The sequence below is a fragment of the Brachyistius frenatus genome, unplaced genomic scaffold (assembly GCF_029030835.1).
Source record: "Brachyistius frenatus isolate BFR_SWC_R1_liver_20210118 unplaced genomic scaffold, ASM2903083v1 Contig_32, whole genome shotgun sequence".
In the NCBI taxonomy this organism is placed as follows: domain Eukaryota; kingdom Metazoa; phylum Chordata; class Actinopteri; family Embiotocidae; genus Brachyistius; species Brachyistius frenatus.
In genome coordinates, this window is record NW_027210631.1 from 1066463 (window position 1) to 1093532 (window position 27070).

Below are 27070 nucleotides of genomic sequence, written 5' to 3' on the forward strand. Positions count from 1 at the left end.
CACATGTATAAATGTATGATTTCATGCTATCAAACCCCGTTTTGCAATATTTGACTAATTCTCAACTGTTAATGTCAGAGGCTGCCTGAGATAGGCTACCGCCAACGTACGCCAAAGACTTCAGAAGAAACATGCACATATGCTGATCGTCATCAGTCTTTTTTTTTTTTTTATATATATTTTTTTTAATTATAAGAATCCAAAGATGCCTTCATCTTCTCAGTTCATGGCTTGTTTGTCTTCACCAGTTATTCTTCTTCTGTTGTTGCATTTTTTTTTTTAGAATAGCTTTGCGTGTTTGCTGCACCCATTGTTACTTAAGTGGAACTCTGGACTGATATTATTAAAACATATCTGCTGTTATCACCAGCAATAATAATGAGCCACCAATAAACCAAAACATCTGAAATTGTACCTTTTTAAAGCTGCATTAGGACAACGGAGTCGAAGTGATTTTTCCCATCGGTGTTGCTTCCATTGTACTCTGAACATATAATGTGCCGCCTCCTCGTGACACGGGGTTAAGAGGTTGAGGTCATTTCGTGATCCGTCTTTTCCCTCAAGTGATGGTTGAGACCAAAACGGAGATAAAAAAAAAAAACAGAGGGTGAATATTGGACTCGAATGGAAACGAACACAACTCGAGAGAAATGTAAATGCTGGACGGGGAAACCGTTTGCTCACATGTTTGCCGTATCAATGTTATATGGTCATTATATATCAAGGTTGCGTGTCGTCGTTGCAAAACTCCAATTTTCAGGGTGAGCAGTGGAAAAAAAAAATCTCTGCTTTTTAAAGGTAAAAAAAAATGAATGAGCGGTCAGCCGCCAATCATCACCTACTGAACACTTTCTGGGTTTGTTTCTGAGAGGCGGGTTGGTGGACCCGTCGATGAACAGGCGCACGTTTAGAGACAAACAAACGGAGGATAAAATCCACCAACGCATGCGCACAACCAGGTGAGCTTCGACACTGAGAAAGACGTTGAGGAGGCTGCTATCTGCGCACGCACAGGCACGCGCGCAACATTTGCATGCCGCTCACACACACGCCCAGTTGGTTTTTGCAACCCAAGAGCAATTGACCCTTGACCTCGGGCCCGTGGCCAGCTCATCCTGCTGACCGGCCTGTAATGGGCGAAATACCACGAGACGACGATCTTTAAAAGGCTGCGACGTGACCGTTTTTGTTCTCATGTCAGCGAGGATGACGCTCGTCTTTACGTTGAGGTGGGAAACGTGTTTCCTTGGTTACCGGGCCAATGACTAAATGCCCAAATTCCACACAGTGATCCGTCTCCCTGATGAACGTGTCCCGTGTTCAGTCATTTATGACGCAGCCGAGTCGACTCGCCCGTCATTTTAACACGCCGGATGCATCCGTTTGATCCTTCCCTTCTTGTCGTTTGTCTCCTCTCCCCCTTTCCTATTTACAATCCCATAAATCGTCCTCGTCCAGTCCGACACAAAATCACAGGACATCATTACACTCAAGCCGAACTTGTAGAAGGTTGCTCGTAGCACGTTTATTTTGGTCCTTACTTCCTGGAAAGGTCTGTTTGAAAGACTCGTGGGGTCAAGATTTATAGTATGGGTCAGCAGGTTTTACGGTAAAGGTGAAGGTGAGGGGAAAGCGAATGCAGGAATAGAAACATAAAAATATATGCGTGTACTCGAGCACCTTCAGTTCACATTCATGTCTGCAACAAAAAAAAAATTAAGAAAAGAGTCGGCATACAACAAAAAAACTCACATTGTAGTTTCCAGAACATTATTAGTGAATATGGACATTGTTGAAAAGTAACAGAGTTTAACACCGGCGTGTCATGCATCTTTTTTTGTTTGTTTTTTGTTTTGAGGGGCCACAGTCTCGCCGTTCCACAGCATTATTGTGAAAACTTGCATTTCATCATATAGATTCCCCCCCCCAACATAGTTTAGATGCAGAGTCCATTTATTTATTCTCTATTTTAAGAAAATGCCGATTTGGATGGTGAAGACAACGTCTCGTACACATCGTAAATATACACGGTTTGCTATTTAGTTTGATAGCAACATTTTACAGGAAAATGTTGGTGAATTTCAAGGTAATTCCAGGAAGTAATTCTCTGTCTTTTTTTTCTTAAAACTTTTTAACTCTAAAATCACATGTCCATCTCCTGTTTTGTAAGACTGCAGTTATATTATAATTTGTAGTTTTACAAAAACAAATAATGTTAATTACTTGTGTGTTAACCACTGACGCTAAAGTCACTTTAAATAGGAAATATTTTGAAGTTCTTACTTGGATGTGTTCTTGTTTGTTTCAGTCATTTGAACAGTTTTAAGGAAGGTTGGGAGCCTCCGTGCCGCCGTCCCCTCTTGTCCCCTCTTGTCCCCTTGTAGATCTGCCCCTGATTTTGCTCATAATACTTATTAACTGTTCTCGCAGTTATTGAATGCTTATATTTGTAGCGTTGTACTTTTACATCATTCATGACTTCATGTCTAGTGCTTCGCCTATTAGTGAACACATTTGAATAACATTTAGAAATGAAATACAAAGTGATGTGTGTATGTGAGAGAGAAAGAGAAAGAGAGAGAGATGGTGGCAATAGATAAATCAACTCACAGAACCCCAGTCACCTTCGACCTTCGACCGTTGTCCTCTCACCCCCCACACCCCTCTTCATCACCCCGCCCGTGGCGAGACGCTCGCCAACGCACAGGCCCACGCACGGCAACGATAGAAAACAACGTAAAAGAGTTCAAATGTGATTTAACATGACACATAAGAGACAAATAGAAGAAGTAAGCCCAGAATGTGTCTCGCACATGAAACCCCAGGAAGCACACAGAGGACTCCTTAACAACCACAGCACCTAAATCTGACTGCTACAGAGCATTAGGGGCCCCGTCTGCCATCTGGGAGCCGGAGAGGACGGGTGGCAGTGATGTAATATCAGTTGACTCTCTGCATTCCTGACCATAATCACATGATGGAGCAGAGCTCCTCGTATCGGTAAGTCGGCCCGCTGCCTCCTCCAGCCCCGCGGGGGCGCCCCCCCCCCCCCCCCCCCCCCCCCCCCCCCCCCCCCCCCCCCCCCCCCCCCCCCCCCCCCCCCCCCCCGTCCAGGGGCGCGCCCCCGTCTCGTACACGTTACATTTCTGTTAAGTTAAATTGCAACAGCAAATTTTGATTGCGATTGGATTATATTTTTATTAAAATAATGAGGAAATGATGTAATGCGTAGCATCGGGACGGCATGGTCCCTGACAACATGTATTTTTTTTTTTTTTTTTTTTTTGCTCAAAAATATTAAATGTTGCCGTACAGTATCCGCTTGTCATCACTAGAGCATTATTCAACATTTGTATTGGTCCGTTTAGGCACTCGGTTAAAAGTCAGGGAAAGACGGTGTGTCAATTTGTTTTGAACCAAAACATATTATTTTTTTAAGGTTTAAACAATTTGTTTTCTTTCCAGGTATTTTACAACCATCCAAGCGTGCAAGTGAATATATTTTCACCGCGAAACTCGGCCCGCCAGGGGGTCCAGCTCGGCCCGCCGGTTGACTTTGCTAAGTGTGAAAATTACAGAAAGACATAAATTGCATTTCTATGAGAATATGGAGGTTTATGAGTACAAACGTTTTGTAATTTTTTTTTTAATCGATCCAGTAATTGCTTCAAAAACAGCGTAAATGCGACATCTGCTCCGGAGGCAGCAGCGCTCGCTGCTGGGGAATCTGCAGAGGAGAGCCCAGGCAGATAAACAGTAGCTGAGTTTTTGGTCTTTATGTTTCTAGTTTATTGTAGAAAGACCTTAAAATAGGGTTTATCATCCAAAAACCTTCACCAATGATTTAGACATAGAGAAATATTGTCGTTATGTATGCGTTACTATGCTATGAATTTACTGGTCTGGCCCACTTGAGATCAAAGTGGGCAGTATGTGGCCCCTTAACTAAAATGAGTTTGACACCTCTGCTCCAGAGTCTGTGTTTGGTTTGTCCCTAATGACCTACTGTAGAAACATGGCAGGACAACATGGCGGGCTCCATGAAAGGGAACCTGCTCCCTGTATATGTCGATATGACGTTCTCATTCTAATGCAACGAAAACACAGTTATTCTTAGTTTTAGGTCATTTTATACACTAAGGAAAACATAAATATGACTACTATTTACTATTTCCTCCCAATAGATCCCCCGTATATCCGACACACTGAATACATGCGTTTCATGAAAACACGAGTCTGTACCGGCTACATCGAAGACATCTAGAAATTGCAGCAATATACAACTGTAAAATAAAAGTTTTAAAGAATAAGAATCAAAAGCCGTCAGACAATTATAAATGCTTTGAACAAACCACCAGCCGCACCGAACTTACAGCTTTTGGCAAAGGTCAGGTATGCTCAATTTTCAGTGATCTGGCGTATTTTTTTTTGTCTGTCTGACTGCTGTGTTTTCTCACCTTGTCAAACCTTGATGTTAAAATAAAGAATAAAGATGATGGACCTTTAACACGAGACCAAATGTACTATATTTAACCCTAATGATCCGTTAAGGGAAAAAATGCACAAAATCTTTTTGTTAAAATTTGAGCTCACTAATTGTCTGAGTTTTGAAAAGAATCTTTCTACAGGCAAAAGTGACATTTTGACAATGGCTTCAGGTGCAGATCTCTAGTTGTGTGTGTGTGTGTGTGTGTGTGTGTGTGTGTGTGTGTGTGTGTGTCTCTAAACTAAACACAGAGCTGCTCCTCTCTGTGTGCCTTCTTGTCATCACTTTCTCTTTTGCCTCCTTCCCTAATTTCCATTTATGTTTTTAATTAAGCCTCATTAGGCATCATCAGGCATTCTGAGACATATTTTCTTCACTGAAGGACTTTTGTTCACAAAATGCTGAATAATTATCTACCTGAAAATCATAACCGTGAATGTCATGCACATAATTAATCTTGCAACACCCATGCTCTTCTCTGCCACCTCATCTTCTCAGCCTCTCTTTGCGTAGAGCACATCTATTTTCGCGTTCCTCTGTCAGTGTTGCACAATTCGCTCAGGGACGTGTGACACAGAAGAACAGAAGAAGACGTAAATATGTCCATCAAATTTGTGGCCAATCAGATGCGGGTTATTGTTGCGAGAGAACAGTGTAGCGTTTGTATTTTTTTTCAAAACAAAACTTAACTGCAGAATCAAACAGAATAAATTATTCCTCGCGCAACATTTGACTCATTTCTTCTCGTTGTAACTCGGCTTTATCGACGTGCAGGAACTTCCTGAAGACTCTGAAGAGGCTGGTCGAGAGCAAAATCTACTGACGAGAGCAGCACTTTTAACGCTTTTCTTTTACAACGAGGTGGCTTCTCCTTTCTTCCACCGTATCGCATTTTACAACTTCGCTCAAGTCTAAACTGCCTTGAACTATGACTTTCACGTGTGTGTGTGTGTGTGTGTGTGTGTGTGTGTGTGTGTGTGTGTGTGTGTGTGTGTGTGTGTGTGTGTGTGTGTGTGTGTGTGTGTGGAGAAAAAGAGTCCAGAAACACCTGCTTATTCCTCTGATGTCGGTCGTGCCGCGAGAGTCTATTGCACAAGAAGTTGACGTATTTTGCTTCCTCTTATTGGATCATCTGGAACGCTAAATACCGCCGAAGAAATGTGCGCCAGACGTGTGTGCGTGCGCACTAATCTGTGCGTGCTGGGTGGGCACAGATACGCGTCGCACGCAGGTAGCGTGTGCACCCTTGGCGTGCTCCGAAACGCACTAAACGCCGTCATGGCGACGCTGCGAACACACGCGTAAACAGAAAATGTTCTTGCTGTCTCTAAAGCGCTTTCTCTGAAAGTGAAGTTCAGTGTTGACGAGCAGGAATGACAAGTATGTAGATCGAGAGTTGCATCACGCGCTTCACGCCAAGAAGTAAACCTCTCTGGTGTGCAGCTCAGTCAGACCAGACCTCCTGTGGGTCCAATCACAATGACAGGAGAGTCACACAAATAGCATCAAAGTATGACCTTCTAGTGCAGCTTCACACACTTTGGAAGAATTTACTGCAAACGTGGTAAAAGTGTCTTCATTCAAACACATTCTGCATTCGTCTAACATCCTAGAAATGAATTAGAATAGAATTGGCGGCTGCGAACGAAGCAAACACAGACACGTTTACACTCAATCACATGTTTTTCAGGCTATAACACGCCGAGATGGCAGAGAAGAAGAAGAATCCAAGAAGAATTAAGTATGGAGGAACTGTAATGGTCAAGAAAAGGCAATTTTTTTTTTTTTTTTAATGATTTTAGTCCAAATCCAAAACATTGCCCCAGAATGCTGTACGATTTTGATTGGATGAAACAAACACACACTGCAAAAAAACTTAAACATGACTCTGATTCTGAATATTCTTATATAGAATATATTATAGAATAACATTTTGAATATTTTGCCGTTGTTTTCAAGAGTTGACTCGGGTCAAAGAGATTCAAGAATCATATTTCCTCAATACTTTATTACACACACACACACACACACACACACACAATTGCGTTTCTGCTCCTAAAATTTTAATGATTCACTTGATAGTAATTTACCTTTTGTTCCCAAAAAGAAGGTAAATCCCCACTGAGTGAGTTATTAGGAAATAACAGAACAAACATATATGCTCAGCAATCACAGGAAACCTCCAGGTACATGACACAATGGCATGTAAAAAGTCTTGCCACCCCCTCCCAGCATGATTTGGGAAGTGGTAAAAATATACTGCTCATTGTCGAGCGTTCGCTCGACGTTATGAGTCCAGGGCCGGCATGTTTGCACAGCGGACAGACTGATGTGGAGTTCCTCGTCTATCTCGGTGGTGTTTAACCTGTCAGAGAAGGAGCAGTCACTCTGTGAACACGAGCGTCACAAATGCTGGAAGGTAACATTTCTTCACAATTTACGCCAGTCGTTTTTCCAGTGACAAAAGACACCATGATAATAATAATAATAATAATAATAATGTCAAAACGTTGCCGCCAAATTGCTCGTTTGCTCGCCCCCGTCTTTCAGGAGGTCGGGGGTCGACGGTGAGTTGCACTGGGACACTTCAGGGAGCAGATGATGCTTGCTGCTGTCAGACCCTCCATTTGGAGGAATGCCGTCTCTAAACACAGCCGACCTGCTGCTGCAGCTCACTGCTCATATGAGAGGGAAATGCTGGGGACCGTGAGATAGTTAAACATTTCCCTTCAAAAATTCGAAAAATATTCTTAAAATAGCCTTCAGTTATTGTTAAACTGAATCTGACCTTGTAGTGTTCGCAGCAATGCTACTGTACTTCGTGACATAGGGGCCATCCGAATATGCAAACATAAGAGTGAGGCTAATGAGCTGCTTTGTTCTGTATGTTTGCATAAAACTGTTTGTTTACCCAAAAAGAGAAAGGGAAAAAGGTGACGTCAGCGAAAATACGGCCCACTTCCGATAAACTGCTTATTGGAGCCTTTCGGACGCACGGATGCAAGCGTGTGTCCCCCGTCGGGGTGTGATGCCCTGCTGGCTCTTTCATCATTATTTTTCTAGCATCAGAAACGTGACATTGCATCCTTTTGATGCCAAATTCTATTGATTGGAATCATCATATGATCGTACTTTAATAATTCAAATAGGAATAAATCAAATAAAAATATGCAAAGTTCTGGGCCCGTACAAAACATACTGCCGACTAAATTGTAAATACAACAAATCAGGACAGCTGATCAGTCAGATTAAATACATCAAATAATTAGCTTAGACAAAAGTGACAAAAAATTACTGCGATCTAAAGATATAAATAAAAATTCCCGGCGAACGCTCTAAAAATGGAACCCAAAAACTCCTGAAGTTCCTCGTCATCCACTGCCCCGCTGTTTCCCGGTGCAGTCTGATTGGCCGCTTCCTGTTTTTAGCAGAGGGCACATCTTTTGATCGTTACTGACAAGACGTCCTCCCAACGCTGCCAACCAGTCGCAGAACCCTCAGCAGTGGTGACCCAAAAGAAAACAGACATGAACGCCACACGGTTGCTCAACGTGCACTAAAGAAGGGGAAATAAATAAGCCTGAAATGTACTAATTGTAGTAATAATAACTACGGGAAGCAAACAGAACATTTTTGAATTTACAGTACGACAAAGTGTAAAAACAGAAACTTAAAGATAGATCAGCGGTAAGATCAGCGGTAATTTTACAGTAAGTTGACCCTAATGTAAAATGGGAAGTTAAAAATACACATGAAAGAGAATCTAAAGTATAAACGGCTTTCCATTTGTCGATATTTTTGCAGATAACACACTGATCTGCACTTTAAATAATCAAGACGGAGTGCAGGGAGTGCTTGCGTGTGTGTGTGTGTGTGTGTGTGTGTGTGTGTGTGTGTGTGTGTGTGTGTGTGTGTGTGTGTGTGTGTGTGTGTGTGTGTGTGTGTGTGTGTGTGTGTGTGTGTGGCGCAATACTGTCGGCATGAGCAAAAAGAAAATCATTAAAACATCAAAAACGGTAACAAAGTTGTTAATAGCTCAAACCTGAGTCACCTAAACCACAGAGTCGAGCAATAACACCGCGATTATACGACAAGACTGAACAGCGCTTGCGGTTTGGAGTAATTCTAATTCCCCGTCCCGAAAAAGGCAATTTGCCACAATTTGTTCTGGATTTACAGTCACGCCGGAGCGCCCGTGTCCAAAACAAACACGGTGAGAGGAGTGCGGGGCGGGGCACGCTAATCCAGGATGCGTGAGCGTGCGTAGTGTAGACTGTAAATAGCTGCAGAGAACATGTGAATGTGCCTCGGGGTGAGGGGGGAAGGAGAGGGGAGGGGGCGAGGCGTGGCGCGAACAGGTGTAACGAAAAGAACGGAAAGCTCCCGAGATGATAGAGTGACACTTCGGAGTGTTTTCTTTGTGTCTTGTTTTTCTTTCTCTCTCTCTCTCTCTCTCTCTCTCTCTCTCGTGTGACTCTTTCTGAAGAGTTTTTTTGTTCCCCCCCCCCCCCCCCACACACACACACACACATGTTTGGAGTTTCACCCTCCCGCCGGCCGACAAGCTCTCGGGTCCCGGCCGCGTGTGACATCGTGGGACATTCCTCCCTGCGACTTCCTGGCTTTTACGGCTCGGCCTTCGTCGCGCACACACACACACACACACACACACACACACACTCACGCACACTTCCTTCCTCCGCGTTTCTCTGAGCACCGCCGCTTCCCGAGTTCCACGAATGCTGATGTTTTGTGCCGAGACGGACCGACGGATGCCCGGACTTCCCCAAAAAAATAATAAAAATAAAAATCTGTGCAAAAACACTCGGGAGAACATTTTCCGCTCCGTGTATCGTTAACGGATTACTAACACCCGGTGGGGGGGGGGGGGGGGGGGGCACCGAGCAAATCTACGTCTCTAAAAGCCTTTCATCGCTCACCGCTGGATAGCACAGCGTGTAATAAATACCCGCAAACAAACTGTGTTTGGGGAGGAAAATAATTTTTCTCTAATCAGTGATTTGTTTGACTTTTCTTTTTTTTTCACACTTCACCGAAGGAGCGCTTCAGTCTTGAGAGTTGATCTAATCATGCGACACAGACGGTTTCATAACGACTCCGCAGGAGGCTGAGAAAAGGACCCGCGCCGAGTCATCTCAATTTTGATTCTGAGACTAAAAACTAATAGCGGAGAGACAACATTACAGACACAAGAGTGTGGAGGAAATGTTAACCAAAGACATTACAGACTTATTCATTATTGGAAGTGTAATTTTCACTTCTAAAGTAATCACATTATCTTCAAGTACGCTGTATTCCATTTTGAACGGCCCCCTAACTTTATGAAGATAAAATACTTCTGTAAGTCAGCTGAGCTCCGAGTCCCACGTCTCGTTTTACCCGAGAACTCGCATTTTGCCTCGCAGAGGCGTTAAAAGTAAGCTGCCTTAAGTTTTAACCGCCGCAAAACATTGGGGTTTAAGTTCAGGGGGAAAAAACAAACAAACCCCGACTTGGTTAGAGTTAGGCGCTACTTTGTTACGGGTAGGTCAAAGGTCATGGTTTGGGTTCAAACACGAGGGCAGATCGAAAAAGCTCGTGCGAATGGTGGGCAGCGCCCCGACACGCGCTCGATCCAAATCGGCAACCGAGTTGCGCACCATTTTTGTGACTGCTGGTAAAGCAAAGCCGCGGGTTTCAACATGGACCTGAAACGTGAATCTGGCGAGCGGGTGGTGGCGACGGGGGGTTGAATTCTTGGTGCACAACCGCCGTGAATGTCAAAGAAAGCCCACCCGGTTTAGTCCTGACCTAACGGGACTCCTTAAAATGCGAACGTCACTCGGGACACGCCGCCCGGCTCGTCGCTGCCGAAATCCTCGAGTCTGACTCAAAGCGTCGCGTCCGCTCTCTCGGCTCGCGTCCGCGGTGAAAGGAACCGCGGCCGCTCCGGTGAACTCGGCTGCTGACGTTGATGAAGCGACAAAACTCTGAATACTCACTCAAAAAGAACACCATCGTTTATCTCCTCACCCGACCCGCCGTTCCACTCGAACGACGACGCGTAAACAAATGTCATCCGAGTCGACCCGGTTCTCCAAACGACACACACCTACGCTCTTATTGTTCGCACGGATGTTTCAACAAAGATGGCAGTTCAACCGCCGTCCCTGCCAACTTTTATTTACCCGAGGAGCGACCGGTGGAAATCTACTGACGCTTTACAAGAATCGCCCGCAAAGAGAAATGCCGGCTCAACCAGTCAGACGTGACCGACCGCGCGGCAAGGTCGCGGTCGCTTTCTCCTCTCCGCGTACGTACGCACGGACATGAGTTTGACTTGGCTGCAGCGCTCACAAGCCTGAAACTCAAGTTGGCAGGCGTTTGTGAGGAAAAACAAGGGAACTTAAAGAATATCAAGATTTTTTTTTTTGTGTGTGTGTGTATCTTATTTTGTCTGTGAGTCAACAGGCAGTTTGTCCAACACGAATCGAAGGTGCACCGTCACCGGGAGCAGAGCTGGAAGGGAGACGAAGCGCAACTGAGACTGAGACGTGAGAGTGTCCCCGTTGGGTTTCCGACCAGATCGAGTCAGATCCGCCCGCCCGCCTCCAAGCGCGTCCAAATATGGTCACTTCCGGCTCCGAACTGGCGAAGACGGCCGCGGCCAAATTCTGACCTCGAGGCTTCATGACAGCCGTTCACAAACCGACGGGTGACGTCGCCGCCGGTCTCCGTAGCGCGCGTGTACGTTAATGTCCGGATATCCACGTCACGCGCACACGCGCGGTCAAATTTGTTTCTGTAACTATCGCCCCATTTTACACGCATGAAGCGAATCACTCCGCGGAGACACACAAGTGTGTTACTTTACTGTAGCAATAAAAGACTTAGTGATATTTTTCATTGTAATAACTTGTGATGATAGCAGGCGAGTCTCAGTTAAAAAAAAACCCACAAAAAAACCCTCCACATCCATCTATCTGTGTACGCCCAAAGAAACGGAAGCGAAGAGGGAAAACTGCAGTCTTACCTCCGTGGTGACCAAAAGAGTTTGTAATGCTGCGGCGGAGTGGGAACGACACAACATGCTGCAGATCTGAGACCTTTCTGATCAAAGCAACAAGCTACCCGTGTAATTTCACAGAACCGCAGGACCGTGTTGGACCACCGCTGCTGGAAATTAAAGTCTTTAATCGTCGTGATGGCCGTTTTCCACTGAGACCGGCGTCTCAACATTCAGCCCGGCGTTTCCTCCTACTTTTACAAACGCACAGCAGCTGTACACCTTCACTTCAACCCGTCCACACTCAGTTTTATGTTTCGTCGCTGCCGGGCAATTAATACAGCAAGCGGGGAAAAAAATGTCGCTACGTATGTAAAAACGTTGGTCCTTTTTTTTTAGGATTTCAGTGCTGATAATCATTCCAGTACTGGAGTATCACTTACATGCAGGCATGTTAGACTGATATCCACAAGAACCACAAAAACCGCAGCGTCAGATTATCACCGAACTTTTCTTGAATTCCCAAAAAATAGTTTGATTGTTTAGTTTGAATGGGGTGCTGTGATTGGTCTGTTGAAATTCCTTTAGTGCAAATACTTAAGAGAAACAGAACACTGCTTTGCGATAAGCAGCAGTGTAGTTTTTTTCCATCGGGTGTTTTCTGCATATTCACCGTCCTAATTATTTCAGTGACTCCAGATCTTTTAGATTCAAATATGCGTCCGTCTGACGGACCAACACGTTGGTCCGCAGAAAGGCTGAAAACCAGCTGCCCGCTACTTCCTGGACTTGAGCGCACATATCTCTGCACATTGGTCTTCACTGTGGTTGGGCAAGTTTAGGATAAAGGGCGAGGGAACGCATTATGTCAATGAGTTGTTACCACGGGGGCCGGTGAGACAGGTGTGTGTGTGTGTGTGTGTGTGTGTGTGTGTGTGTGTGTGTGTGTGTGTGTGTGTGTGTGTGTGTGTGTGTGTGTGTGTGTGTGTGTGTGAGAGCATATATTGCTATAGTTGTATCCTTCAAAACTAACTACTGGAACTTTGACCTCTTTAGTGAAAATAAACATTCATAACTTTGCTTTGAGAAATAGTCATAACTCCTCCTCTCTGAGACACACACACACACACACACACACACACACACACACACACACACACACACACACACACACACACACACACACACACACACACACACACACACACACACACACACACACACACACACACACACTCTCTCCCTCTCCAGAACAGTTAAGGTGACTAAGATCAGTCCAGGCATTTCTTTAAGTCCTCGGAGCCTCATAAATGTGATGTATATGTTTGCACAGAAGAGGCTTATATGGACAAAGAAGTCCTGTGAAACATTTCATGTGTCTGCTCATGGGGAGTGTCCACAACGCAACATGGGAGGACAGCTACATGGTCATTAAAGTCCTTCACAATTAAAGTAATTAGCTGCACTGTATAGTTTTGTTGAGCATAAAATTGACTTGCTAATAACCGTTAATGAAAGCCTACATCTTTTCAGCACCTTCACGGACAATGTTTTCAAAGCCATCAAATTAGAGCTCCAAAGTAACAAACACCAAAAGCCGTCATTTCCCCGTCTGTCGGTGCTTTTTAGAAACAATGAAATGTGGAACATTTTGGTAAAAGACTGAAACGGCACACTAGAAAAACCCGAGTTTTCCAAGTCACGATACATCAGCAAAAAGAGAAAAAAAGGAGGTTGCCCCGTATTTACACGAGTTGGATACTTAAACACGAATGAAAAATGAGTTTGTGTCCCCTTAAGACTTTTATCAACGTGACCGGAGAACAATTAATAACGGAGTGTCTTTGTTTCACGTTAAGCATGATGTCATTGTGTCGAGATCAACAATAGTCCCATGAGCACCACGGGGCATCAGCGACACAGACTGGATGAGGTAAGGCAGAAACCTCACCCGCCTCCCACACTGTGTCTCCCCACTGAATCAAATGAAAACATAAAAATCACACATGACCTCACGTAGCTGCGGCGTTCTGCGGTATTGACTCGAACGTGGCGGCGCCGCCACTATTTCCCACAATTCTTTTCAACTCACCAGGATTTGTGGAGAATTTAAACATGAACTAGAAATAAATTCTCTTTTTTTGTTTTTTTTGTAGGACAGGCAACGAAGCTTTTCATCATCTATATCTGCCTGAACATGTTAAATAACTTCTGCACACTTTTCTGATCTTTGTATAAACACGGACAAGCTGTGAACACACTGAAGTCGTCATCTTTTAGGGTTGATCCAGTTTGACGGTTGGCTATTTAAACATCCAGCGGATACATGGCAACATCAACACACTCATTTGGAGTCGAGCCGTGTAACTCCACCACCGCTCTCCGTTTTGCTCTGTTTTTGGTCTACACCTACTCCATCGAGAGAAATATCTCTCTTTAGCAGCTAAATGCTGTATTACGTTCAACAACTAGTCGCTAACCCTATCGGTCCATCATTTGACACTGTGTAGGTATTGTACCGGGGGGCTTATGATTTCATTATTTATTTATTTTTACTTTTGAAAACAACTACCATCGACTGTTGAAAATGCTATGCTAATGCTGGGAAAGCAGTTGCATCATTCAAAACGGTAAAAGTTAAAACCTCAACAAAGGGTCGAAGGACGTCTCTTGGAGCTGAGCGGAACGCACAAACGATCCTTTTCACGCAACACAAAGCCATTTGATCCATTATTAAAAGAAGTGTATTCATAAGAGCAGCTTAGATAGAAGAGGGAAGATATTTAGCTCAAAACATTCAGAAATGTAATAAATGCATTCACAGAATGTGAAGTAATACCCGTGTTGACCCCGGCCCGTCTTGTAATACCACCGTGTACCACAAGATGGAACAGTGAGTCAGTTTAGCCTGGAGTCTCTCCTCAGCTCAAGAAACGGTGAACACAACAACGGCTAAAACTCGTTTGCTCTCCACCGCTGTAGGAACAGATCTCTACTGATTTGAAGGAATGTCGTTTGATGCCGAGCTCGCAACATTTCAGGTGAGTAAACATCTGCTGATGCTAACAGTGGCTACGTAGCGGTGACCCATAAAAGCAGCTGATGGTACAACTGAATGACGTCAGGGATGTGTTGGGTGTACGGGGACAAATCCCGGTGAGCTGCTGCATCTGCTACATCTTTTTTTTTTTTATCAGTCTTCTGGGCGCCTGTCAATCAGAGAATCAAACTTTACAATTATCAGTTATAGAAAAAGCCAACTGATGACTAACAGCGGGGCAAGTATATGTACATGCAATCAAACTGCTGAAACTGAGAGCCGGTGTTACGCTGAAATCTGTCCCCCGTCAGATTCTGTTACCTGAACACATTTATTTATTTAAAATTTTTTTTACCCTCACTGATCTGAACCTCATCAACACGGTCAGTCACAGATTTCACCGACACCGAGCTGAAGGCGGACCGCCTGGACGCTACAGTGACTCACTATCGCCTCCTAAGGTACTAAGTGGTATTGCAAGATGGGGATGTCATTCTTACAAATGACACTTTTAAAGTTGTATTTTTACATTGTTCGTTTTGGCTAAGTGACGTCCATAAACCGTAGTACAAGCAGAACATACAGGATAACTGCATACAAAGACTTTTATCTCACTTTAACTTCTGCACACACAACAGGCATGCAGGCACATACGTACACGCACATGGACATACATTCAGAGATACACACACACACACACACACACACACACACACACACACACACACACACACACACACACACACACACACACGCAGACTGATAGCCATACACACGTAATATTGACCAGAAACATTCAGGTCTGGGTTCTTTCCCACACACACTTTGTCTTATCCAGTGACCGAACACTCGCGCTGGAGGGAAGGAAAATACTGATAGAGAGGGGTCTGTGTTTACCTTTAGGTCACCCCTCAATTAACATTAACACACACACACACACACACACACACACACGCTTCGTAAGGGCTGGCAGCCCGCCACGTAGCAACACGTTTCTTATCTACGAACACGAGGAACGATTCTGTGTGTGTACGTTAAAAAAACATTTTTTTGCATTCGAACCCCCCCTCACCCCACCACCACTTCGAAACACACCTCCTTCATGCATCCTATCCCTCCACCACACACAGCCTCTTAAGCATTGTGTGTATTTATCACATTGTGCATGTTTATGTCTGTCTCTATGTGCTTTTCCACACATGTATGTGTGTCTCTCTATATGTGTTTGGCTGCAATCCAAGCAGAGCACACTGGACCTCTGAGACACTGTGGTCAAATACAGCTGGATTATATGTGCAGCTGATAAGAAACGAATACGTGTCTGAAATTAAATATGAAAAGCATTTAACAGCTATTTTTTTTATGAGGAGGGTGTGTACACGGAGCTACGCGGAACACCTACGAGAGGATTGACGTAGCTGGGTTTAAAAGTCTGGTGTGCTTTTGTGATTAATGTCCATGTGTGGGTTATAGTGTTGTGAGTTACAGAGTCCCAGCAAGGGAGCCTCAGCATTAGAGACGAAGGGGGTTTCCTGTTCTTCCTTGGCAAATACGACTGGAACAAGTGAAGGAGGAACAAAAGTGTGACACAACATTCCTGGCCTAAAAAGCTGCCACTCGTGATTTATTTCATGTGTAGTGATCATCTCTGGGCTTTGACCAATGCTCGTAAATTAATCTGGCAAACTGTCTTCATAAAATACATCATGCAGAGAGCATAGTGGTTTTTTTTTTTTTTACTGGTTGGAAAAAAAAGCGGGCGAAGGGCTAAAGATCTTAAATCCTACTGAAGTGGAGATAAACAAGCCGAGTGTTGTTCCAGTGATGAGAACACTTCTGCCTTATATCTGCTCTTTTTCACCGTGACAATATAATTGTGAGGTTTATAAAAGAGAAGGAACAGGAGATGGGGAGACTGGTCCGTGTGTGTGATAATTTAATTGTTTATATGTGGTAGGATCTAAAGTTTCATCTGGTATCACTCATCCTGCCCTTTTTTTTTCTTTTTTGCACTCCCGAAAGCTTCTAAAAATCTTTTCACGTTTATGAACACACACGATTTGGACACAACTCCGATAAAGCTGTTTTAAATTCAAAGGGAGTCAGATGTCATTTCCCCTCCCAAAATGAAAAGAAAACACACAGTCCCCCCTGGACAGAGAAGAGAGGAAGATGAGGGGCAGAGAGAAATGGAAAGAGGAAGGGAGTAATAAAGGAAAAAGAGAGACACTGGAGGATGAACATTTAAAAAGTGGAAAAGAGAAAAAGTGGAAATGTGGGAAGAAAGAAAGATATCAAGTCGGTTCACCTTTTGAAATGTTCATTTCAAAATGAGACCCAAACACAATTATACCCTCAAACATGGTCACGTAAACCAGTAACCTTCAGAAAATATAATCTTTTCCATTAAAATCCATCTTTTCAATTGTAGGAAGTAGATAGGTAACGGCATGTAATCAAAAGACAATTGAGAGATGACGCTCGCGAACCTTGTTGAAATACTCTTTATAATCTGGTGTTGACTGTGGGTTACAGCAATTTGTTATTTAACAACTGTGAGGGAAAAACAATCCCGACATGTTGTTAACTGTGTTTTTCATAACGGTTTTTCAACCACACCTCTTCCCAGATGGTGGCAGCAATATCGATTTTCATTCTTTGGCAAAAGCGAGTGGCAACCCACCGCGACGTCGCCCGTTGGCCCGTTTATAATCTGCTGATTTGAAGCCTCGAGTCTGTTTTTTTTTTTTTTTTTTTTTGGTCGTCGCCATCTTGTTTTTGTTTTGGAGGGAGTAGTGACCATATTTGAACGAGCTGGGGAAGAGCTAGCGGTGGATCTGTCTAAGAATCTGAGGGCACTATGCCCCGCCCACGTATTTCAGAAACCTGAATGCACCCCAGGCATGTCGATCAAATCAGACATGCCCCCAAACATTTCTCTCTTTGAGGCCTAATATCTCTATTATTGGATTATTTTCAGAAGTATCACTTGACTTGTGGAAAAAAATGTATTGACTTTGTATTTCACGAGAGAAGTTCATGCTTTTTGAATGGGAGTTTATAGATGTTTTTTGGAACCAGCCCCTAGTGATCCTCGGTGGTGTTGCACTTTAAGGCACTTCTGCATTGGCTTCACTTTTTAGACCCAGATTCTACGTGGAATTTTATAGACAGTCTATGGTCAAGAGCCATTGAGCTGAGGCTGTTTTTTCAGATCTCAGCCAGCGTATTACGTGAACGATAACTGTGGCTGAACAAATAAAGTAAACATTGATCAATACATATAATTAAACTTAAAAAAACAAGTCCAAAGAATAAGAAACGTCGCACTGTTTGGATCCCTGAGAGGTGAAGTCCAAAAACACAGCTGCAATTACGGCCTATCACCATAGGTGTCGCCACTGAGACCAAAACGGAGATCTTTCAGATTGATAGACTTTTGTAAATCTAATACTTCAAAGATTAAGTCATGGCCCCGATCACTTTGCCTAAGTGGACAGTGTTTCTAACAAAATGAAGGACAAGGTAATCGGATGTCAGGTTACACAACCCGACATTCACACTTCTGGTTTAGACAGGAAGTTATATAACGCAACAACAGAGTCAGATGACTTCCTTGTTGCTGCAGTACGTATAGTCAGTAAACCTACATGAATGACAAGTCCTACAAATGCTACGCATGAAATCAAGACAGCTCAGCTTGTATGTCAACATCTCCGTGACAACTGACGATTGATGGATGATAAGCACTGTTTAATATGGGACATATTCTGGTGCCAAGTACAAACTGTGCTCTATCGTAACCTCCCCTGTTGTGTTATTGAAATGGTCTTAACATGCTTCATCTGCTGACACTGTGCTGGATGTATTCAGTATTATGTTTACACACATACAGGGGAAAAATAATTCTTACCATGGTTACCATAGTTTGGACATACAAAGCAAGTATTGCATTAAACACGTCTTACATAACATCAGTCATTGCACAACGCCATGTGTCATTTAAACTTCTAGTGTCATTTAAAGATGAGGCATGGCTGGGTCTCAGATGAAAGTTCCCAGAAACAAACACACACACACACACACACACACACACACACACACACACACACACACACACACACACACACTTATACTTCACAATTGGCACACTCAGGGGCCAACACACACACACACACACACACACACACACACACACACACACACACACACACACACACACACACACACACACACACACACACACACACACACACACACACACACAGTGCAGCAGTGTATTTTGGGGGTGAGAGAAGTAGGAAGGAGATGAGAGAGACGGTGGCCGTGAAGGGACACAAAATCCATAAAAAAAAAAAAAGCAAAAGGACAAATAAATTATTCAGGAAATTCTGAGAAGAATAACACCTGAGAATGCAGTAAAATACAGTCGCACACTCATTATTATGACACCTGCAGACCTACTTCATGTTTTTCATCATACATATTCGTAGGACTATTACTGTTTTTACTGTGACAGACAAGACTAAAATGGCCTTGCGCTCCCGGCATCTGACAAAGTCACTGGATGGCCGGTTCAGGCTTGTTCACGTCTCAGAAAGGACTTTACATGAACCTGAAATGTAACTGTCATGCTTTCGAGGGTTGCTGTGATTTTTAAATTGTTTTTGCTCTCCGCCTCGACACTAAGACGGGAATGCTGTGTCTAAATAGACCCGTAGAGCTGCTGAGGTCAAACATCACTCAAACACCTCTGAAAGCATGCGGACAGTTTCATCTGTAACCATTTAAACTGACTCATCAAAAACTACTGAAAATCAGCGGTGCAAGAAGTACTTAGATCTTTTATTTAAGTAAAAGTAGGAATACCACATTTAAAAAAAAAAAAAAATTAAATTACAACTGAAAGTATTTTCTTAAAGTGAAAGTACATAAGTCCTGTCAGCAAAATGTACTTAAAATATAAAAATTAAACTGTTGTATTTATCATATATGAATAATTGGAATATTCCTTCATTGATGTAGATATGAGCAGCATTTTGATGTTATGGTCGAGCTCATTTCAATACGTGATGCTGTGGAACAGTCTAATCTATACGTGTAGCAATGTATAACCAACTGATCTTTTTTTTTTTTTTACATATAGAATATTGATCTGAAAAATAACTGCTGCTGTGAAATAAATGCAGTGGAGTGAAAAGTGCAATATTTCCCTCTTAAATGTAGTCAAGTATAAATCGAAATACTCAAGCAAAGTACAAGTTTCTCCACGTTTCTACAGTAGCTCAAAAGGAACAAACCAAACGCTGGCTTGAAATATGAGTTTTTGGACACTAAACTTTCCTACATTCTTGGAAGGGGAGGCTAAAGACCAGGGAGATGTGTTCAGGAGGTTTCTCTGCAACCTGACCACTAGAGGCCACCAAATCCTACACACTGCTCATTTTAAAGATAAGGGTTGTTTTGAACTTTTATACGCTCTTCTGACGGTGTGGTCATCCTCGTGTCTTTGAAACATGGCTGTCATGCTTGGAGAGGCCGTGTGATTCCTCCTAAATCTGTATCTGCGCTCCACACCCTGTTGCCGCGCTCTATACATAGACAGTGACTCCGAGGCGTGAACCCTTCACACCATCGAAATAGATTCATCATGACAGCTTCACACGGGCACGGCATGAAAAGCTCATAAATCCAATTTCAGCAAATTACACGCCTCCACTTGGATTTCAGTCTGAATGTTGAGAAAGTGCCACAAACTCAGAGACTAATGAACCCATTCAAAATCAAGCTGATTGTCATCAGGGAGAGAAATCCAGAGGCATCCGACTTTATTTAAAGTCCTGCGTGGGTTGATTAGCGTACAAAGGTTTCATCTCCCAGTAGATTATAGAAATCCAGCTCATGTCCCAGTACAATTTAAAACGTAAATTTTAAATTTTCATTTTGTAGGAAAAAAAATGTGACTATAACTCCAAAAGATATTCCGGGTGTGACTTGAGATACAAACTTCAGAGAAGCTATTGTTTTGAACCCACTAGTGAAAGTTCAATGTATAGTAACTGTTTATGTCGTAAAAAAAAAACCCATCATAATGACAACATTTTACCAGCAAGCTTAAAGTCTGACTGCAGTATTTGCAAGTATTTTTGTATACCGTTTGTGTATTTTTCCGTCACAGATTTCTGTCCTGTTGCTCCTGTGGGCTATCTGCGTTTCACAAAGGGCAGAGCTGTCCGTCCTCACGTAAACAAAAAAAAAAAAGAGGCCGAACAGAGGAAACAGGTGAACGCCAATCGAGTTGATAACAACTACGCTCGTTATGTGACCGTAAAGACAAAAGTGCATTGAAAGCTCGAAGTTAAGCTGTCAATGGACAAACTTCGACGTTGACTGCGACGCCCACGTGTGCGCACATACATGCTCATTTACCGCTTTCCTGCCGATCATACACGTCCCTCTCTACATCTGTCAACATGTAATTAAGCCAGCAGGGTCTTGCTGAATAGTTGTGGAGAGGACTTGGAATCTGTGGGTATAAACATTTACATTCTGAGCCACATGATATGATCATTAAGGCTGCAGATAGTGGCAGTTTGTGGCCAAATGGTGCTTTAGGTTCTCGGCTTATCTGTGCAAGGCCTTTTTTTTTTTTCTTTTTTTCTTTCTCTGCCAACACTCATGGATCATTTACAATCCAAAGTTAGTCCCTTTAATTCCTGCTAATTGCTGAGAAAATATACGGCAGGCCTCCGCTACTGTGACAGCTAACTGTGCTTTTCATAATCATTAGCAGAGGGGTCATAGGCAGATATTTTGTGTGACTTATCAAAACATGGCTGGAAAAATGTAGAGTGAAAGGGTGTGTGTGATAATTAGAGTTCAGGCAAATGAATGAACAGAACCAGCTTTCATGAATGGTAAAATTGGACGCGGTTAACAGGCGGACAAACAACCATATTTTTGCTCCTCCATAAATTCATGTGTCAACTACAAGTGCCATCCTGAAGTCACAAATGTCAGATTTTATTTTCAGTCGCAAAGCTGTTGGGTAAACCGCTGCTGAACTTACTGTTGACTCCCTTCTGGTCAAAAGATAGAAAGAAAAGTTGCCTTGTCTTGGCAGATTTATTAGATTTCGGTGGATTTGAAAACAGTAGGAGCCACAGCAAAGCACATTTACCGTCTCTCTTGTAACAAACAAACTAGTCATTGACTTCATGCGTTTTCTATGAAGTGAATGTGGAGATAGTGGAAGGAGAAGCAGCCAAAAGGAAAGCAAAATGCACATTATCCAATATTCGAGATGCTATTTAACAATATTTAAGGTACCAATATTATGCGTATACAGTAAATACAGAACACTTATGCGGACCTGTCACAATTATTACATATTCGCTGATCGCTTGTCATTGTGCTGAGTCGTTACAATCATTTCCATTCATCTGTGTAAAAACAGCTAGATGAAACATACAGAAAAGTCATATTTCTATCACCATTTCCAATCGTTTTCCAAAGTTTCAAGTTTCAGGAAAGCACGATAAGTTAGAGGAGGCAATTTGTCGGATTTGCAGCAAGTAGCTGGCAGTCAAAGTAAAATGAACAGAAAACAAAAAATGAATTGTCATTCGCAATTATTTGTTTGACAAATCACGGACAATATAAATTTCATGATGGTGACTGCCCTGAGCCTGTTAATGTGTACCGTGGACATTAACATTTCTATCTACATGCACTCAAGTAGACCTTTTCTCTTTGCACATCTGTCACCGTCTCACACACACACACACACGCGCACACGCACACACAACTTGTCTTGAGTAATAGCACTTTGTTCACTGGAGACTGTGTAGCTAAATATACCAGTAACTGATAGCCCTGCTGGTTGATGGGCAGGAACACTGTTGCCCCTGACACTGACACAGAAGATGAATAGCAACAGACAGCAACAGATGTGTCTGTGCATACCCATAACTGCAGTAAATATGACTTGGGTCTGAGGATTATTTTAATGAAGAGTGAAACGTCTTCAACAAACAAAACTACAAAAGAAAACCTTGAAAATTTAAACAAAATATGCCGTAGAAACGAATATGAAAAATCGGCTTTTTATAAAAGTGTCCTCCCAAAATCCCCTGATGTAATAATCAACCCTACATTGACCCGTTTTTTTTTTTTTTCTTTCTCAGCATTAGTGTGTACCTGGTCCTTTGACCCACGGCTCCATTAGAGGACTTTATTAGCCTTCACACCGAGGCCCTAATTGATATTTGATGGATGTCGCCATTGTATCTCGGTCTCCGAATAGAGTTCAGACACTCGGCCGAACCCAGAGAGCCCAACAGCAACCCTCTGATCCTCAGCTCTCACACAGGCAGGACATACCACAGCTCTGTGGTGAAGCCAAGACAGGAGCGATGATTCAGAGTAACAGATAGACCACGAGTGACAGAGAAGGAAGATGAAAGAGCGAAGGGAAACGGAAGGAGGAGAGAAGAAGGAGAGGCCACTGCTAAACGGAACAAAAAAAAACAAAAAACTTTGCCATTACTTCCTTCTTTCTCTTGTTCTCTTTCTCTCTGTCCTTGCCTGACTCCTTCTGTCTCCCTTTTTCCACACAGTTTTAGTTTCAGGTGCACTAACCTGCAGAGGACCGCTGGCTGGCATGGTGGATCTCAGCGATGTCAGGTCGATGTCTCGGACCTGCTCTCCTCTCTCAGTCTTCCCCATTCCCTGCATATTAAGGCCCGTAGCGAGCAAGCACACGCGCGGTTGAGCGTTGCCCTCGCAGCAGTGAAAATGCTAATGCAAGGATGGCAGTGATCAGTATGAAAGGAAATGACCCTAGACGCCAGGCACCAGGCACCAGGCAAGGCCAGGGAGGACAACGGAGGGACAAACAAACGGCTTATTCACCCCATCCGGGTCTCCCCCTCTCCCTGTCTCTCACTTTGCACTCTTTCAGCCCCCCCCCCCCCCCCCTGTATTCTCTCCCTGTACTAAATCGAGCTTGTAAAAATACTGGAATTCCAAATGAACCATCATATTGAAAACCAGGCAAATATTGCCCAAAGCCTACTGTGGGACCTTATTTGACGTTAGCCTGTCTGCGGCTATATTTGCTATGGCTGACCAATGCAAACCATTACCAACCAACGCACACCAAGTTGCATCTATTTGTGCCTGCTTGCTCAACAAAAACATTCTGCTGTATTTCCGTCAAGTTAACCGAGGTCAGATGTGCTCCTATTAAAAGCACTGAGGCTGCACTGTTGGGAGTTTACGGCTTTCTTAGCCAGGGGACCCCAGGCTAACAAGGACCCAAAGGCACCATGTGCGCAGGAGACGGGCCAAGTAATATCAAGAATGTTGGAGACAGATGGATGAAAACTTGAACAAAAATAAACAAAAGCTGTCTGCACGGCTGCTTTTTGGCATCTCGCATACAACGTGCTTTAGGTTTAAGCACCAAAACTACGAGGGTCGGATTTTGGAAAGAGATCATTGTTTTTAGGAAAAATACAAATGTTACTTCAATAAGGGGATATCATTAGAAGTGAATAGCAATATTTATTGAAGTAATGAGTTTGAGTAATTCAGGTTTGGCAATTAAACTCCATAAATTCGAGACCACTTCACAGAGCGATGTCTCAAATGAAGGCAGTCGATAGGACAGGACCCATCGGAGCCTGAAGACGCTGGAGGTGGTGGAGCGGAGAAGGCAAATTTCCAGATTATTTATGTAGCACAAAAATCACAAGTTGCGATACAATAGAGAGGAAACTAATGATTTCCACATGAGCAACAGTTGGAATATAAAACTACATTTTAACAGGAAGAAACCTCTGACTAAACCAGTCTTGGAAGATCAGCGGCCATCTACCTGGACCGGCTGGCTTGATGGGGAAGTGGAGATGAAGTGATGGGAACTTCAGTTGAGGCTCCCAGGGAACCCAGATGGATGAGGTGGCGATGGGGAGGAGGAGCTTTCCTCATGAGGAGATCTGAAAGGCAGAATAACTCAGTTACTGATGTTGATCATGTGACAAAACGTGGAACACTCACTTACAAAAGTTATCGAGTACTCTGAGAACTTTTTGATCAACCCTAATACACAAGTTACGTTATGTACGTTGAATACGTTTGGGAAGTTTATTTACGTCGCTTAATATGAATGATGTCGATCACTGCTGTTATCGACAATGTGGAAACAAGGTGGGGGGGGGGGGTCTCTGCTACTGAGGAACCTACAGAGAATTATCCCCCAAATATGCTACCCGGCTGCCCTTCGGCTTCAAAAAGCTTTACAGCGAGTTTGTTTTGCTCTTTTTAACTGCCTGAAACGTTACAGTTTGGCTTCACGGTCACAGCTCTCATAGCATTTTTTTGTTCACAGGCAACTGTTTGCAAAAAAAAAAAAAAAAAAAAAAAGGTCTGTACACTACCTGCTCAGCACCAAAATGAATGTAGGAGAACATTAAGCAGCTAAAGAGTCAGATACCTCCCTCAGGGATTAAAAGAAACCAAAAACACAGCAAAATGACAGAGTGAGGCTAGAAGGAAAAATGTTTTTACAGGAAAATGAGGCTTTATTAGATTATACATTTGAATGGCCTTTTGTTAAAGACAGAAGTGGGAGAGACAGACAGAGATAAAGGAAAGCATTCACCCCTTCAAACCCAGAAGTTACCTGCCAGCGTGACTTAAAAACCACAGGAACCGCTAATGGCGCTGGAAATAACACAACAAAAGCAAATGGCACAAATGCGATTTCTTCATATTTCCGGCATGACAAACATACATAAATAAAAGAAGAGTGCCGCACAGAGTGCGTTGGGGGAAGGTTGTCGTCCACGGCGACTAAACGCCCCGCCGTAAGCGCAAATCCTCAAAAACTGATCTCCCCATTGTCAGGAATTTCATTAGGTTAAGTGAAAAGAGCATCACAGACATGGTGAGCACAATGAACCTCTGTCCCACTTTGGAAAGACTCGTGACAAGGGAGTGACATTAGTATTTAGCCACCAGGAAACGATGCATCACTCTATGTGCTCAAATTTAAATATTTGTTAATTCTCTATTTTTTGTCTTTTGGACTAATTAAAAGTGATTTATTTCATTAGTTATTCTCTGCTGACCCACATCTATGTCATTTAATAATATTGCGTACATGCTCCATGCAATGATTAAATGTTGACAGAATTAAAGAGCACTGCAATTCATTTCCTGAGATAAGCATTATATAGCTCAATATTCACCAAGCCTGATGTCCTTTTAAAGCTGTCCCCACATCTAACATGCTCCAGAGTCGTAGAAACACGAGGCAGACAAAGCCACTGACAAACTGTTAACACCCTTAATACAGTCGTATTTTTGATAAGCACAAACCTGCAGACAACCACTGAATGTTTGTGTTGGGAATATTTTAATCTTGGCAAAATGGCACACTACAGTTATTACGTAATATTCATGTGGGACAAAGTTTAAGGCACTAAGCTGTCGTCAGTTTTCTCTTTAAAAAAAAAAAAAGAAGCATAATCTGAATGAGTAAAAGCAGAAACATCTGCCCTTTCACTTTTTTTTTTTTTTTTTAGTGTGTGGATTTGCATTAACAAGTTTCCAGGAACTGATCTGAGCTCACACTGTCCGGAGAAATTATTCTGTTTTTGTGGTTTTTCCAGAATTTCACTTCTACCGTCTTATGGGGATTTTTAGGGTTTCTATGGGGAGCTGTTCAACAGCCCGTAATGGACTATTTGGCTTGTGTTTAGTTTGTTGGACTGCTTGAACAAGTTGTTCCCAAAATGAGAGCTCAAAAACAAACGGGCCTGCCCACATATTTATTTTTTATAGTAATCGTTTCTAGAAACCAAGAGTTTAAATGAGACAGCTCATTATGCAGCCTAACCTCTTCATTCTGCAGTTCCTAGAAAAAGATCATTAGCAGATGGCAATAACACAAAGCACAGATGCGTCCCAGTTCTTCCTAGAAAGAATAACTGCTGCGCAATAGTTTGAGTTACGGTGTAAACGTCTTTGCTGACTCCGCTGGCTTCCAGGGATTTAGCCGGTGATATTCTTGACAGCTAGCTAAATGCCTAATCCCAGTTTACACAGTGAAGATGAAATGGTTCTTTAGGGTGAGGGTTGTGGTTTGAAAAGGAGTCCACCAAGGCTGATTGGTGACGGTTTCAGGTATGTTTCTGTATGTACAAGTGGAAGCTAAAGAGAAGCTGTCGAGCCTCGACAGATCATTTTTGTTTCGTTCTCTGTAAAAAAAAAAGATCAAATAAATTATTTCCAAGTAAAGCCTGCGGGGGTTTTGCTCTGCTTCTGCTCCTCCATGTAGCAATTTTGCTTGACTGTAAACAAAGTTGTTAGAAGGTGTTGCTTGTGCACACAAAAGAGGGATTCGTCCTCCTTTGCTCTTCTTGGGGGGTTTCTGGCATTTCTTTCCGATTGAAGAGGTTTTTTTTTTATGGGAGATTCTCCTCGTCCAAATCAAGGGTCTAGTGTTGGACACATTGTAAAGCCCTGTTAG

At 43.0% G+C, this 27070-nt stretch overlaps 1 protein-coding gene across 6 annotated transcripts in view; it reads right to left on the minus strand.

Annotated features, from left to right (window-relative positions):
• LOC138621754 (ninjurin-2-like) overlaps positions 1–23388 on the minus strand; it is a 36885-nt gene extending 13497 nt beyond the window's left edge. For 4 of the 6 annotated variants that reach the window (XM_069700029.1, XM_069700023.1, XM_069700027.1 and 1 more), the window contains exon 1: positions 23173–23388. In XM_069700029.1, coding sequence (XP_069556130.1) covers positions 23173–23268 — 96 coding nt within the window. In that variant the 5' untranslated portion in view covers positions 23269–23388. The remainder of the gene's footprint in view (positions 1–23172) is intronic. The other 2 variants (XM_069700025.1, XM_069700026.1) reach the window with 2 other exon arrangements.
• Between the last annotated feature and the right edge of the window lie 3682 nt (positions 23389–27070).